The 16,259-nt window shown below is 33.3% G+C and overlaps 1 protein-coding gene across 1 annotated transcript in view; it reads right to left on the bottom strand.

Moving 5' to 3' along the window:
* The window catches only part of PTPRZ1 (protein tyrosine phosphatase receptor type Z1), a 142,665-nt gene that overhangs the window by 24,767 nt on the left and 101,639 nt on the right, over nt 1-16,259 (bottom strand). The window contains exons 13-17 of the mRNA XM_036246326.1: nt 14,776-14,923; nt 6,798-6,889; nt 4,145-4,230; nt 1,351-1,371; nt 1,089-1,185 (exon numbers count right to left, since the gene is read on the bottom strand). Of these exons, the coding sequence (XP_036102219.1) occupies nt 1,089-1,185; nt 1,351-1,371; nt 4,145-4,230; nt 6,798-6,889; nt 14,776-14,923 (444 nt within the window). The remainder of the gene's footprint in view (nt 1-1,088; nt 1,186-1,350; nt 1,372-4,144; nt 4,231-6,797; nt 6,890-14,775; nt 14,924-16,259) is intronic.

The following is a 16,259-nucleotide window of genomic DNA, read 5'->3' as shown; positions in this document are numbered from 1 at the left end:
GTTTCTAATTAGCTTGTAGAGGGAATAGTTGAACAACAACTTCACCCTCTCCAAGAAGCTGCTGAGTTTTTATGTGCAGCCAGGAGAGTTGCTTCAGTTGAGGAAGACAAACATAAAGTGGAGCCTTCTACTAAAAAAAAATAAAATTGGTGTAAGCACTGTGGAAAGACCTGTAGCACCTATGCAAACTATTAAGAAAAATATGATAACAAAAGGGAGGAGAGTGTAGCTTCCTTGGCTTCCAGAAACTAGAATGGAACCAGAATTTAAATATCCAGGCTGGTAATACCATGTTCATAGGAATCTGGGAAAGCACACAGAGTCTATAAGAAAGAATGCAAGCAGAAGTTTCAGGAAGGGGAAATGAAGATGGATTGCAAGAGATGGAGGAGAGGGAATAGAAAAGAAAATAAGAGGGAAGAGATGTAGACAAGAGGTGATATATGCACATGATTAATTGTCATGTTGTACACCTATATTATGTTGTATACATAATATAATGTATATGTCTATTATACTTCAAGTTAAAAAAGACAGAAGAAAGATGGTAATTTCATAGGAATAAACAGGCAAACTTGCATTAAGGAAAAGAATCAGATAGCTGCTCATTGAGAAGAAAATGAGAAACACAGCTAAGAAAATAAAGGGAAAGAAGGAATCCAACTAACTCTTTATAAGACCCCAGGAAGAATGGCAAGAGAGGGAGGAAAGGGTGGAAGGAAAAATAAAATCTAAAGAAAATATTCCTTGGTTAATAAATTCACATAATAGTAAGTAGATATCAAATGCAAATAGAACCACGGAATATAAATAATGACAGAAACCATTAGAACAGATTTACAGTCCATGGAACCTGAAGAAAGGACTGGATTAAAATTTGAGATTGTTTTACTTAAAAGAAACAGGTGTCATTATCGGCAGAATGCATTTAAATGGAAATGATATAATGTGATGTATTATCTAACACAAGTCTTATTCCCTGCAACAGCTACCACAAGGTCTGCTCTGCGAAGACTTGAGGACATTGTTTCAAAGGCATAGCAATGACAATGATAACAAAGTCAGAGCTGAGTGAAGGACATACTTACAAGCAACGATATTTATGTATCGGTTCTTGTGCTTGTTGTCTGGGTGATTGGAGCTGTCTGCTGTGATACCTAAATCAACAGTACAGCTCTGCACTTCCTGTAAATAAATTGTACATATAACATTTTCACACATATCCTTTCAGACAAAGTGCCTTAAAATATAATAAAGACAAAACAAACAAAATAGTCTATCCAAAAAAATTTTTTAACATGTTACAACTATTTCTTGGCTAAGAGAAAATGCAGTGAAATAATGCCTTACCTGGTAAAACTCTTTCAGTGTCTAATGAGGAAATGAATGCCAAAAAAGTAAAGAAATCAAATTCCACAGCACACGACAAATGAGAAAAAAAAGTGTTCATATTAGGTTTACAATGGAAAACTATGATCATGCAATAAATACATTTGTCAAATACTAACAAACAGAATGTTTCAAACAGTTACATGCAAATCAAAATTTCTAACAATTTAGAGATTTAAAATTATGTAAAAGGAAAAATTAACATTTTACAATGAAAGTGGTATAATAATATGATGAATTTTTTAAAACGCAGATGAGAAAAACCACATATTTGATGATATATTTCTCATAGAAGTCAAATTTGCTAATATCCATATATAATGTTATTTGATCACTATAGCAGTATTTGAAACTGAATTAGTGATCCATATTTTTGTTTATTTTGAGTAATTTTAAAGAATAACCTGCTTCCTATTAGGTGGTTTGTAACAGATTAAAGACTGTCAAAATATTTAGAATCTCCAAAAACTTTTAATCATATATTCTAGGTCATTTTGAAACAAAACTCAGGTAGCATTACTTTCTACATATTTAATTAGTAGATCTCTTTTTAATTTAAATTTTAATGGGTATAGGAAAATTACTTCTGGCAATTATCTTTGAAAATGAACCAAAATATTTTTTCAGAGATGTTTTCTAAGTATATTAGTTTGAAATTCATAATTATTTAATTTTTAAATAATAACATGAAAGCCTTATAATTTTTAAGAAAAGTATATAACCTAAATATGAATCTGATTCATCAACAAATGGCTCAGCTTTTCTCCAAATAAGCTTTTAAAGCTTCTTTTGCAGCAAGTCATCCTGATTCTAGATTTAAAAACAATATATGAAAGGTGTAGCATTATTAGTTATTAAGCTAATTATTAAGTTTATGAAAAGTTTTCTTGAATCAGGCTGTGAGGTAAAAGCAATGGAATTAAGAAAACACTTTCTGACATTACTTTATCAATTTCATTATTACAAATAGCCTAATAATATTCAGAATGATTTTATAGTTGTGAAAGTTATAAATCTACTTTTGCACATATACTATCAGCAACTTTACTATAAATTGTCTATTTTTTTTTATGGTTTTAAGATTTAGAAAATTAGACCTATTCTTGACACATTCTTCCTCTTTCATTTGTGATTTTGTTTGATGTGAGCCTAGTAGTTTCTATGAGCTAACATTGTACCACCCAGTAATCTTTATTAGGTAAGAAAAATTAATTTGATGTTTTAAATATCTAATTCTTTATATTATTCCACTTTACTTAGTCATTATCTCACACTGTTTTCTTATTCAGTGTAGCTATAACTTAGGTTTCTTTTAAGATGAAATGAATTGGCTATTTTTAATTTAGTGAAACTAAATTTCATTTCTATTTCTTTTGATTTCTTAGGGCTTTCTAAGCTATGTCATATTCCTTCCCTAAATGTACCTTGGTTGACATGACTTCTAGGAAGCAGTGCTGGGTACTATGGAAAGATGGAACACTCACTGATCAGGATCATAGCTCCAAGTGCTTCAAAGAGGGAGGTCCACAGAGCACTCGGGGGTTCAGAGGGAAGACAGAAAAGCAACATAACACTTCCTGGGGGGGCGGGGTGCGGGGGGAGGGGGGCAGAGCTGAAAATCCCTAGCTTGCTGAAACGGAAAGGACATGTGCTTTAAAATCACAGATCTAGGTTTGAATCCCAGCCCTGCTATTTATTAGTTGTTAATTCACTTCTACGGAAGCTGATAAAATAAAAACAATAATTTTCAGACTTGGGTGAAGGCTGAATGTAGAATTGCCTAGTACAATAAAGAACCCTATTTTGGAAAATCTGATAAACTGATAGTTCAGTGGGCCATGATATTTTATAGTAAATTTCTCTGCCTCATTTACCTAAGAGTATTTTAAGGGATGTTACTAGAAAATTTTTCACTGACTTTAAAGTTTAAATGTTTTTAGAAAAACATATATTTTTTCAGAAGATAGGATGTTACTTTGTATAATATTTATTATACCTGTATAATAAATGCTTCTGCATTTACACTGCTGTAATAGCTATAATTAAGAGTTTGTATGTACTTTAGTCTGGCTGGTGTGGCTCAGTGGTTGAGCGTCGACCCATGCACTAAGAGGTCACCAGTTCAATTCCTGGACAGGACACATGCTGGGCCCAATCCCCAGTGAGGGGCATGTAGGAGATGACCAATCAATGTTTTCTCTCACATTGATGTTTCTATCTCTCTCTAAAAAAAAAAAATCAATAAAGGAAAAAAAAATTTTTCAAAAGAGTTTGTATGTACTTTGGCTGAGAAGCATGAAATTTAGTAGTTTAGTGTAATTTATATAATTTAGAAAATTAAAAGAAACCAGTGTTACTAACGCAGACTTTTTTTTTTTTGTGGTACGGGCCTCTAGCAGAAACCAAACCTGGGACTCTCTGGTCCACAGGCCGATGCTCAACCGCTGAGCCAAACTGGCCAAGTCTAATGCAGATTATTTTAAAAAAAGAATACTAGAGTTCTGTATTTTATGCATCACTATCAACAATATTTTAAAAAATTCTTCCACTAGTACAACATGGCTTTTTATGGTGGAAAATCAATTTTCTAAATTATATGATAACCATAACATTTCTTTAACACATAAGTGATTGTAGAACTAATATTCTCAGCAGAAGTGAAAATGCTTTCAACATGTCAAGACACTGTCTACTGCTGAATCTTTTAAATTTACTATTTTTCATATTATTTAAAATAGACATAGTAAAATCATACCTCAAACTCTTCAGTAAACCCACTACTTGCATGTAAGTCTGCAACATGCTTTGGAAAGTGCTTTATTGGAATTGCTCCAACATCATCTAAGTGAAAAAAAAATTAAGTTGGAAAAGATAATTCAACTCACATGAATGTACCTCTCATTTATAAAGATTTATTATGTGGCTTCTTCTAAAACAACTCCAAAGCTCAATTATTCTTATATTTCCAATGAAACATTTAGCAAAAATTACCAATTTTTTTCTATATTTACCATCAATTATAATTTGATTTTAGAATCTGATTTGATCAAGATTCTCTTTTCCTCTCATACTCCAAAGAGAAAATAACTAATAACTAATTTTCGGTGTTAAAATATATATACCACCAAAGCCTCACTTCTTATTAGTGAACTGTATCTTTTTATGGGTAACTTTAACACAAGTAGTAATTACATGTAAATTCTAGGGAAAAATGCAGAAATACTATACTTTCAGTTTTATCATAGACATGATATATAGTGCAATTTCAGTTTTATAAATCTGTATAACCCAATGTCTTATAGCTAAATAGTCAGATTTTTCCATTGAAAACAGTTTTTCCTTCCCTTTATATGTAATAGAGAAGATTTATATGCAGACTATTTATTAAAAATAATATGAAAAATCTTTGGGACTTCTAATCTTTAATATTTCAAGAATTTTAACTGGAAAATTTGCTATGTTAACAAAGTCATTTGATCTGTTAATTGTAAAGAGGCCAAACTATTTCAACTGGCTCTTTTTATTACTGGAAAGACTTTCTTAGATTAAACATATTACTAGTTCACAGTATGCAATTTCACAAGTGATTTCTCTGACAAGGAAACATCAAACACATTTCACTAGAAACAGTTATTTACATCAACAGCTGTTCAGCATCCAGGCCATTTAATATTTTTAAGCTCCAGTTACTAAGAATTTATTGATTAAAAAAAAAGTAGAATCCATCTGCTCTCTCTTTTAGATGAGTATACCTGAATACTAAAATTGAATTAGCCAGTTAAGCTTAGGAAACAGTAGACAAAGGTGTAATTCTACCTTTATACCTACAGAAGGTTCTTGCCTGGAAGTAGCTTTTATAAAAAGATAAGAAAACAGAAATCATTTGTCATATCAAAATCACTGGTTTTCTACTAAGCATCCTTCAGATCCATCAATGTTATCCTGTACAGGTAACAAGTAAATCGACTACCTTTTTTTTTTTTTTTTAACAATTATGTTGTTAAAAATTTTGGTAATTTCTTTTATGAATTGGTCTGCAAGTGAGTGAGGCCAACATATCTCTTTACTTTCTGATTTTACATAAAAATGTGCACATTTGGGTAATCAGGAGTGTATTTTTAAGAGCCGAGCAGGGAAAAAGGAGATGTCCTTCATCACTATTCTGAGAAGTACAACAGAGATTTTGGATTTCTTGAACAAGGTCCTGTTTTATTGTTATTTTACATATTGTTAATAACCTATGCTGGACTTTGGATAATATAGTTAGTTTGCAAGGCTATACTGACAGGATATGTAGAAGAGGTATATTTGAAAGTGAACAGAATCAAAATGCAATAGATAACAGAACTGACAGTCTCAAAATTCCTTATATGTTAATGAAAAATTGTGCTATACTAAAATAAATACACAGTTTAATATAAACTAGTGAAATAGAAATAAGATAGTAGTGATTAAAGACACAGAGCTGATGAAAGAGGAAAAAGAGCCAAACATGTCAGATTCCTAAGCCTGTTAAAAATAACAAAGAAAATGCTTCTCTTATTTTCTTCTATTTTTTTTTTTAAATAATGAGATTTCTGAAGATAATATCAGATAGAACTTGGGTCTTTCACAATAACATATGTAGTACCAAAAAATTTAAAGAGGCTTCTGAAAAATGGCCACATGGATACATTTTTCTTCTTGTTTTCCCTGATTTGGTGACTCTTTATGTTCTTATCTCACCCTTTACCCATGCTTCTTCCATAGGCCACACCTTTCTAGACAACCCCTCTTTTGTTATCTCTTTCATTCTGGAATATTATACAATGCTAATGAAGTAAGTGTCTGTGAACACAGTCACAGTGTGAACTCTAGGGTCAATGAGTTATTTTAATCAAAATGACACTGGCTTATTCTTGCATATTGTTAACCAGGTAAGTTCTGATAAAAAAATAGTTGATGTTTTTTTCTAATATAGTTAAGAAATCTTTTCTCACATAAACACAGATGATCAGAAAAAACTAAAGGTTATCCTCATTTTTATGTTGTCCTATCCACTCTACTGCACTGACTTAGTCGTTTATATTTTTAGGTTTCCACTAAAGAAACTAAAATGACCAAAATGCAGCATTATTCCTAACTACATGTTATTGTTATAAATGTCTGTTCTTTAACATGTTACATCTGAACAGTTAAAAAAAAAAAATTTTCCTCATCATATGTATGGTTAAGAATGTTCAAAATTTCTGAGAACAAGTTACATACCTGGGTGTCTGATACACGATATAATGCATATTTTGGGCAACACAAATATTTACTAAAATACATTATAGCGATTTGCAAAGTACAATAAAAACAAACCTTCCAACATTTTGCTTCTCATTCAACATGTACCAGCTACTCACGGTCTCAAGTTAAACTATTACCTGAAATTGGAAAGATAGGAGTTGGAGGTGTGGATATGACTCTGGGGGAAGTGCTGTCCTCCAAATAAAAGTGTGCAGTCTGGAAGCATTTCCTGGAAAGGAAAGAAAACAATTTAAACTACTAGCTGTCTCAGATAATAAGACAACTTCTGAGCTGCTTGAAAGTTATGACAGAAATCTTCAGAAACAAAACACAAGGGGAAATCTATTTTGTAAAACACAAAGTATTAAAGCAATTTATGGCCTCCGAGTTTATCTCAGTTTTATGTACCAGAAGGAGAAGAGCAAGCAGGTACCAGGCATGCTGAAAGCAGAGATGGCACTTGACACTGTAGCCGGTGCCAAGTAGTGCTTTGCTGAGACAGGATGCCTCAACAACCCAGTCACTCTTCCACGGTTACTACATACCAGCATCCTGCCACTGTGGACAGGACCACAGTGGAAAAGAAAGCATGTCCAAAGTTATTTCCACTCAATATTTCAGTGACCAGGCCCTTCTGAGCATATTCAGCTGCTAGCAAAATACAGCAAGCTATGATCATGCAGAAACAGAACTCCACAGTGGTAACATTTTGATGAAAAGAAATTAGTGTTATACTGTATAATAATGCATTAATGACAGAATAAAGTGAGGAAATAGTGAGCATATAGCCCAAAACAGGGGTGATTTTCTTCCCAACAAATGCTAGCCTTGTTTTGATGAGGGTTTTGAGAATAAATATATTTGGAATCAACGACAATTATGACCTACAACGTCACCTTAATCTATTTTCATTTAGATAATAAGAGTAACATCTGGTAAGAGCACACTACAAACTATTGAGAAGAGCAAAGAACCAGCTGCTGCTATAAACGAATGCAAACCATCCTTAATTAAAAAATTTAGGTAATTAAAACTGCTAATGACACTCTTTGATGTGGGTCATTTAATTTATTTGAAGTATTATTCATGAGTGGTTAAGTTTAAATAGAAATATCTGTTTGAGTAAAAATGCTAATCTCATTTTTCATTTAAAAGCTTCAAGCTACAAGATATTTATCCTAATGAACATGAACATAACATTTGTTCTTATACGACACACCTAAATTGCGGTATTTTTTCAGGATTCAGTTCTCCGTGTAAATTCTTCAATGGCGCCCTGGCCGGTTTGGCTCAGCGGTTAGAGCATCGGCCTGCGGTCCTGAGAGACCCGGGTATGGTTCCTGCTAAGGGCACGTACCTTGGTTGCAGTTTCTCCCCGGCCCTGGTCGGTTGTGCGGGTGGCAACCACTCGATGTGTTCCTTTCACGTCGATGTTTCTCTCTCTCTCTGTTCCTCTCTCTCCCTCCCACTCTACCTGAACAAAAAATGGAAAAATGTCCTCGGGTGAGGATAAAAAAAATAAAAAAATAAAATAAATAAATAAATAAATTCTTCAATGGCTTCCCACTGGAATTAGAATGGTATCCAGTTATTTCAGCAAAGACTGTAAGACCCTTCATAATTTGGTCCCCTCCCCCTACCTACTTCAACAAGGAGCAACCATTAAATGCATAAAAAACTGGAACAATAAATTGATCTCTCTCTGTCTCTTTCTCTCTCAAATCAATAAATAAATAAAAAAAGAAAGAAACCATCCTATTAAAAGTCCACATTTTAATAGAATTGAAAGCAGACTGGAGCAGAAACTACAAGCAATGTTTGGCTTATCTTTGCAACCACAGATGTAGCATATTCTGACACACTGATATGGAAACACTGGGTTTGATACTTGCTTCTAAGATCACAGAATAAAATCTTTCATTCCTCTAAAATATGGTTACACAATCAGGTAAAAGGGTTTCTATTCATTTTCCAATGAATCTTAAAGCTATAAAATGTACAAAGAGACAGTGTGATATCACAGCTGATACAAGAATCTCTGACAGCATCTTTGACATATAAAGAAGGTCCAGTTTGAATATCTTCAGTAACAAGGAGCTCACTTTTTTATTTGTCGTTTTTAGTTGCTAGATATTTTTTTTCTTATACTACTTCAAAGCTCATTCCCTTCTAAGTACCTCCAAATGGTATCAAAGGGGAGGCCTTCCTGTTCCACTGTTATGCCTCTTACTGTTGAAATCTTTCTTGTATCAAACCAAAAACAAGTCTCCCTATTATTCTGACACACTGGCTCTAGTTGTGTATGTTACATATTTTTAAATTGTGGTACCCAAGATCTTACAATATATATATTCTACCTACCTATGGTCCTCACCCTTTTTGGCATTTCTACTGTAATAATACTAACAAGTTATAGCATTAAACATGCCCTATTCTGTCCTGTAGCGTTTCTTCTTCCTGCTTTAAACATTGCTCTTCTTCTGACCAAATGCCCCACTCACTGATACGCTAAACACTGTCCTCCTTAAAGGCAGCTCTGGGGCTTCTTCCCTGTAAAACAGACTCTCATTTCCTAAGCAGACTCTAGTACTCCAGTTTCTCTGTTTCCACTGCACCCAACACAAGTTCTATTCACAATTACCTTTACTGGATTTGAAAAATATGCTTAATTAATCCAAAGGTGACCTTCACTTCACTGTACATTGTTCTCCATTATTTTATTTTAAATACTCATATTAATTGGTAGTTAGGATAATTATTTTGCAGTGTATTTGTTTTGTGGCCATTATAATTTAAAAAAAAAAAAAGGGACCATGTCTTTTGATTTATGTGGACCCAACTCTTAAGTGCCAAAAATACAACAGGTGTTAAATATTGAATAATTAGATGGATTTCCAGGAGGAAGTAAGCCCACCAGTGATAAATTATTTACAGCTACATTCTAGACTCTCTTTCTTATCTATCTGAGCCTCAAATGAAATAACACAATCTCAAAGCATTTGGGAGGGGGAAGTTGAATACATAACTAGAGAAAAATGAATGCATGGATGAGTTAACTAGATAGAGGATGTGTCTGAGAGAATGGGAAGAAGACAGCATCTCATAAAGGAGAAAAGGTAAATCAGAACACATTGGAGTTGAGGTTTAACATGTTGCTAATGTTCACTGTAGTATCTGGGTAAATACCAACTCTACCTTTTTTCAGCAAAATGACCTTATAAGTAGAAAAATGATACCAAAAATCTTCTAAGTGGGAAAAATTATAACAGTGCAGGATAAATTCTGGGTGAAGGGCATTTGTATATGGGCATTTGTATATTGCTACTAGATATTCTTTATAGTACAGTCTTACCTAGGAAGGTGGCGTTCTACTTAAAAAGCAGCATGGTACTGGGAGGCCTCTATTCTGGGTTGGTGGCTCCCCTCAATGGATCACAAACTTAAATTTAAGATCAAGAGATCTGAAATGCTTTTCTTCCCACTCCTGCCCCCCAGCCAAAACAATGTGTCTATGGAAACTTTTCTATACTGCTTTTGATGGAGTGCTATTTTGTTGAATATACCTTTGGTATTTTTTTTTTTTTTTTTTTAAGATTCTAACTACTAAAAAAGCTCTAAAAAGTCTACTCTTTATCTTTATAAAAATAATTTTTTGAAAATCTTAATTATTGAAGTAATTTTGCATCTTTGAAATTTGACTTATGTAAATTATACCTTAAAACATCTGGAAAATAATTTCAAGGCATATTATATTAATGTATGAAAAGATTCAATATCTATAGTCCATCTGTTCTGTATAAGCAGTGAATGTCTTCACGTCTATGTGCTAAGTGTTGATAACTATGTCTCCTGCTAATTATCACTCAGCCATGATGAAAAAAGTGATGACTGGTTTAAACTTGTAGACATAGGTCCTATCAATCAACATTAATCTGATTATTTAATTTACACCTTTTCATCACAGTATTTGGAATTAAAAGCTAAAAATGTGTAATTATTATTCCATTTTTTAGATCCTTATACAAATATGAAACAATATCATGCTGTATTCATGACAGAAACCCAAAAAAAGGTCTGACTGAAATCTTTACAACGATCTAGTGAATTTTCCTTGCAAATGGTAAAAAGAGAAAACTAATTCTTAGGTGGGTCAGTGACATGCCCAAGGCCATAAAGTAAATGCCAGGCTGAACTGCGAAAGTGACCCAGATTTTATCACCTCTAATTTGTTCTGTCTTCCTGCTACAACATGCTTTTTCTCAAGGTTTGCACAAAACATAGAAGACCACCTTCAGTTAGGTAAATTAGACAAAAGAGAGGAGTTATCATAACACGCGGTTATATTTTCTCCTAAAAAATTAGGCTAGAAAAATGTTGAAATATATAAACTTGCAAACACTAATAAGTGCCATATTACCATTAGGACTCTTGTTGGTATGCCTTTTAAATCTTTGCACAGGCTGCAGTTTCCAGGAAGACCTCAAATGTTTCCAAATGGCTAGTGGAATCATATTTTTTGTAAATGCGACTGCACTAGAATTTGGATAATTCACACAAACTTTGAAGAATGCACTAACACTGGCATTTTGTAGTTTAGAAAATGATTCCCCTACCATATTACTGATCTATAAGGTTACATTTCCAAGTGATTTAACTTCAGGTAGATGTGAGTAGAACAGATACGTTAAATTCTGAAATGGGTAAGTAAGAGTGACAAATCTTATCAGAGCACTTAATAGTTAGAAATCAAATATACACATAAAACCATCAGAGTTTTAATGCACTTTGTATTCAAGGTACATAAAATGTTATTTGTGAGGAAAGGAGAAATATGTTATTAGTGAAGGTCAAATTAATATTGCTCAACTTGTAATTTTATCTATTTTCTCTACTTAATACAGATGGACTGACCCATTAATAAAAGAAGATAAAAACAAAAAACACTCTAGCCCAGCCAGTGTGGCTCACTGGTTGAGCACTGACCCAAGCACCAAAGTGTTGCGGGGTTTGATTCCGGTTCAGTTCCCAGTCAGGGTACATGCCTAGGTTGTGGGCCTGATCCCCAGTGTGAGGCATGAAGGAGGCGGCCAATCATCTCTTTCATTGATGTTTCTACCTCTCTCTCCCTCTCTCTATAAAACCAACAAAGAAAAAATTTTTTAAAAAAACAACTCCAAAATGAAATTTTCCATGAAACATCAAATCATATTGAATAAGAGTAGTTTTCAAATTTGTAGAAAATAAACGTAAAAATATTAAGTAACATATTAGAAGATTCATTACAATTATTTCAATCTTATAACTATGAACCATTGACATCTTTATTGGAACTTTATTCTAACACTATTTAATATGCAGTAGAATTTGGTCCTATTTTCCATCTTATTTTTAATTTGCTTAACTCCAATTTCCACTAACTTCAAAAACTGGTTTGGCAGGGGAAATCAGATTAGATAGAAACCAGTCATTTAAATAAACATGATACCCCTTTTCTCAAAAAATTAAAAATTGAACTGCCATTTGACCCAGTGATCCCACTTCTAGGAATATACCCTAAGAAGCCTGAAACACCAATCACAAAGAATATATGTACCCCCATGTTTGTAGCAGTACTATTCACAATAGCTAAGATCTGGAAATAGCCCAAATGTCCATCAGTAGACGAATGGATAAAAAAGCAGTGGTACATATACACAATGGAGTACTATGCAACTGTAAGAAAGAAAGATCTCTCATCCTTTGGGATGACATGGAGGAACCTGGAAAGCATCATCCTATGCAAAACAAGCCAAACAAAGAAAGACAGTATCATATAATCTCATTTATTTGTGGAATATAATGAACATAACAGTCTGAGGAATGAGGTAGTCCCAGAGACGTGGAAGTGGGGTGCAGACTGACAACCCTCAGAAGAGGGGAGAGATAAACCACAGAACTTATATGCATGTGTACATGAATAATGGACAGGGACAATAAGGCTGGGGACAGGGCAAGGAGGGAGAGGGAGGGGGAATTAGTGAGGGAAAAAGGAGAAACATCTGTAACAAAAATAAATTAATTAATTAAATTAAAAATAAATAAATGAACTAAGTGACAAAGACTAAATAAATAAATAAACAAACAAACGTGATATCAACGTTGGTAAGAAGGTAGGCTAACAAGCCCAGTGGGGAGAAAAGCAATATGAATTCTTGTTGAACAAACATTTATGAATTCTTTACTGTGTTCTTGGGATTCTACAGAAGATGGAATCTTCTGTAAAAAGAGTCACTGGCAACTATAGAATTTACTAAAGAGAGCAGCTTTGTTTGCATCATATTATGGACAAAATAGATGCATAAACCAGGTACAATAACAAAGGCATGATCTGTTCTCCACATTCTGCAGTCTACTCTGTTCTGTAAAGGAAGTCAGGTAGGAAACACAGTTGGCCTTGAAAACATTCTATCCTAGCCAACCAATGTACATGCAATGACATGTTTCAGGTGTCACTATCTCGAATACTTAGCTCATCCTGCTCCCCATCTTCCCTCCTGCCTGCAATGCCCTTCTCCTTTAACTCCACATTCTGAATTCAATCCAGTACGAGCACTACATTTTACATTTACCTTGCCACTTCCGGCCTATCAATACCCCTTGTTCTCTTTTAACTATAGCTCTTTTAGACCACTTTTAGCTTTAAAGATTTCAGCTGTTATGCATGTATTTTTGTAATATTTTATATATTTTCCATGGAGAATTATTTCTCCTCAAGAAGCATAAATTTATTGACAGAAGTGACTGTGATTCATTCATTCATTTAAAAATATTTTCCCATAGTAGTCAATACACACAGTAAATATTTTTGAATAAAATGAGAATATATTTTGGGATAACACGTAGAGAATGGTCATATGAATTTATAGAAAAATGTTGCTAAGCATAAAGAAGTTAATGATAAATCTTCTGAACAAAAATTTTTTTTTTTTGGTACATGCCCCTAGCGGGAACTGAACCTGGGACTCTCTGGTCCGCAGGTGGACGCTCCAACCGCTGAGTCAAACCGGCCAGGGACAAAATGTTTTTTTAAAAGCAAAGTATGAAGTGCCTTTTGTTAGTTTACAGTATAATTCCTTTTAGTATTAAAGTCCTTGTTTTCCAACACAGTCATACCTCTTACATTGTGTCTCTATTAAACTCACTAATTTGCTGAGTGTTCATCTTGCTATAGGATGGGAAGCTTTATGATGGGTACAATTTTCCTTGCCTTTTAAAGATTTTAGTAGATATTGGTGAGAGTGAAGCTAAATTTCGTCCTCAAGGCAAATTATAATAAAAGTTAAAATTTCATGGATTTTTCCCGGCCAGTGTGGCTCAGTGGATTGAGTGTCCTCCCATGGACTGAGTGGTTCCCGATCAATTCTGGTCAGGGCCTGTGCCAGGGTTGTGGGCTCGGACCCCAGTAGGGGGCGTGCAGGAGGCAGCTGATAGATATATCTCTCTCACATTGATGTTTCTATATCTTTCTCTATTTAAAAAAATCAATAAAAACATTTTAAATAAATAAATAAAATGCCATGAATCTTAATATAGTCATTAATGTTATTTTCTAATTATATTCATATTTTACTCACTTGAATTTTTTACTTTTGTATATGGGGTATCATTTTTGTTTTTAGTATGCAGTTGATATGCATCTTTTACAAAATCTCATTATTAAAATTTTATTTTTACTATATCAAAAATTATATTTTCCAAAATAATAACTTTTGAAATCGTAACGGTGGGAGCATTGAAGCTGAGAAGCTTAGAATCATGTTATATGTTATAAGGTTTCAGTGTTAATTAAATGAATAGGAAAGTACAGCTAGCTGTCAAAATACTGTATTACATTAACTGAAGCAAAAGGTCCTCCATTTTATCTTTAATTGTTTGATTAAAGTATGAAGAACAATCATACCTTTTATTATTACGTCTCTGGATTCAAAAATTCAACTTATTCATAGTTACCTGGATATATTAATGATAGCTCTCAAGTAAAAGGAATTTTGAATATGCTTTGAAGAACTTTCAGATAAAAATAGGCGAAAATATGAGCTTTATGAATTACATTTCCGAAACAAACACTTAACTTACCTCCAGTAAATGAGAATACCCACAAGAACCACTAGACAGATAAAAGTCAGGGCTGACACGACCACAAGGGGTATAACTGCCTTCTTCTCATATTCCAACCCTTCAGTTAGACCACCAATACGAGACTCGTGGCTACTATTACTGGCCTCTGTAGTCAGAGAAAATGGAAAGAGTTGATATTTAAACAAGAAAAGTTACAACATTTTTCAACTGAATAATTACAATCTTCATTGCTGTTGCTTACCTTTAACATTTTGACCCTATGATGCAAAGAATGTCTATGATTATAAGCCAATTTAAGTAAACCAAAATTTAAAAAGAAGGCAAGCTATCAGAGCTGAAGAACTATGACACCCTAGAGGGATTAGCACCCAGGTCGGGGAGCTGTGGTAAGAAGTGAGCATGAAACTGCCTGGAAAAGATTGTTAAAAGGGAAATAGAAGTGTTAAAATAAGAAAACTATTCAGCTTTACATAAAATGATCAGGAAAACAATGCTACTTACTGAATCACCATATAAAATCTTGATTTTCCAAAATTAATTTTAAAGGAATAATTTTTAATCCTGCAATCAGGTAAATAATTAGAAGCAGTTAATAATTTCATTAAAAGAGAATCTTAAGATAACCCTTGTTGCATTAACATAAACCTTAATGACGATAATCAGCTATTTAAAATTTAAATGTAGAATGCTTTTAAAATGTTATTTTGAATGTCCATCTTATCAACTGTTTTTCTCTATAAAAAATAAAAATACTATTGCATGTGAACTGAAGGACTACATAGAGCTAAGAAATTCTTTTCAAATATACACATGTAAATTATGACAAGGGCTCGATTCTCTCCTTTGGTTCATTTTAAAAGATTACAAATGAGTATATTTTGTGACCAATCAGGTGTGTTATTGTTCCAGCACTTTCCAAATCACTGCCACTGGAGCTATCCTTCCAAATTGTTAAAAAGAGTTTCAGAATTGCAGGGTGTCCATGGCCAGTCATTACCTTCCCTTCTATTTGAGGTGTGTGCAGTGGGAAGTGAAGGTGCCTAAACATCAAAATTGTTCTACCACAATGATGGGCTGACATTGCTACCTGTCTACCTGGAGAAGTCTTGAAAGAACTGCATTTAAGTTCTCCATGAGAGTCCACAATGCTTCCTACACAAGTGCCTTACCATTGCGATATAAAACAAAGGGATTACATTAAAATTTAAATATTTTGAGAGTAATATAAATTCATAAATACAGCATTAAAATATATCTAATGCAGATAATTTAAGACTTAAAACAATAGTTTAATCCTGTAACTGGACAATGTGAAAAGGGCCAATAAATTAATCTACTCATACAGATCAAAGACATATAAATGACACCCAAATTTTCCAAAATGTTTGTTCTTATAATTATGGATTCATTTGCTAAACAATAGTGGAATTCAAAGATGTGCCTAAAAGTCATAAAACTGAAGCTATAGTTAATATTTTTGT

This window comes from Molossus molossus, unplaced genomic scaffold (assembly GCF_014108415.1).
Source record: "Molossus molossus isolate mMolMol1 unplaced genomic scaffold, mMolMol1.p scaffold_m16_p_7, whole genome shotgun sequence".
Lineage (NCBI taxonomy): Eukaryota > Metazoa > Chordata > Mammalia > Chiroptera > Molossidae > Molossus > Molossus molossus.
This window is presented reverse-complemented; position numbering and strand designations above follow the sequence as displayed.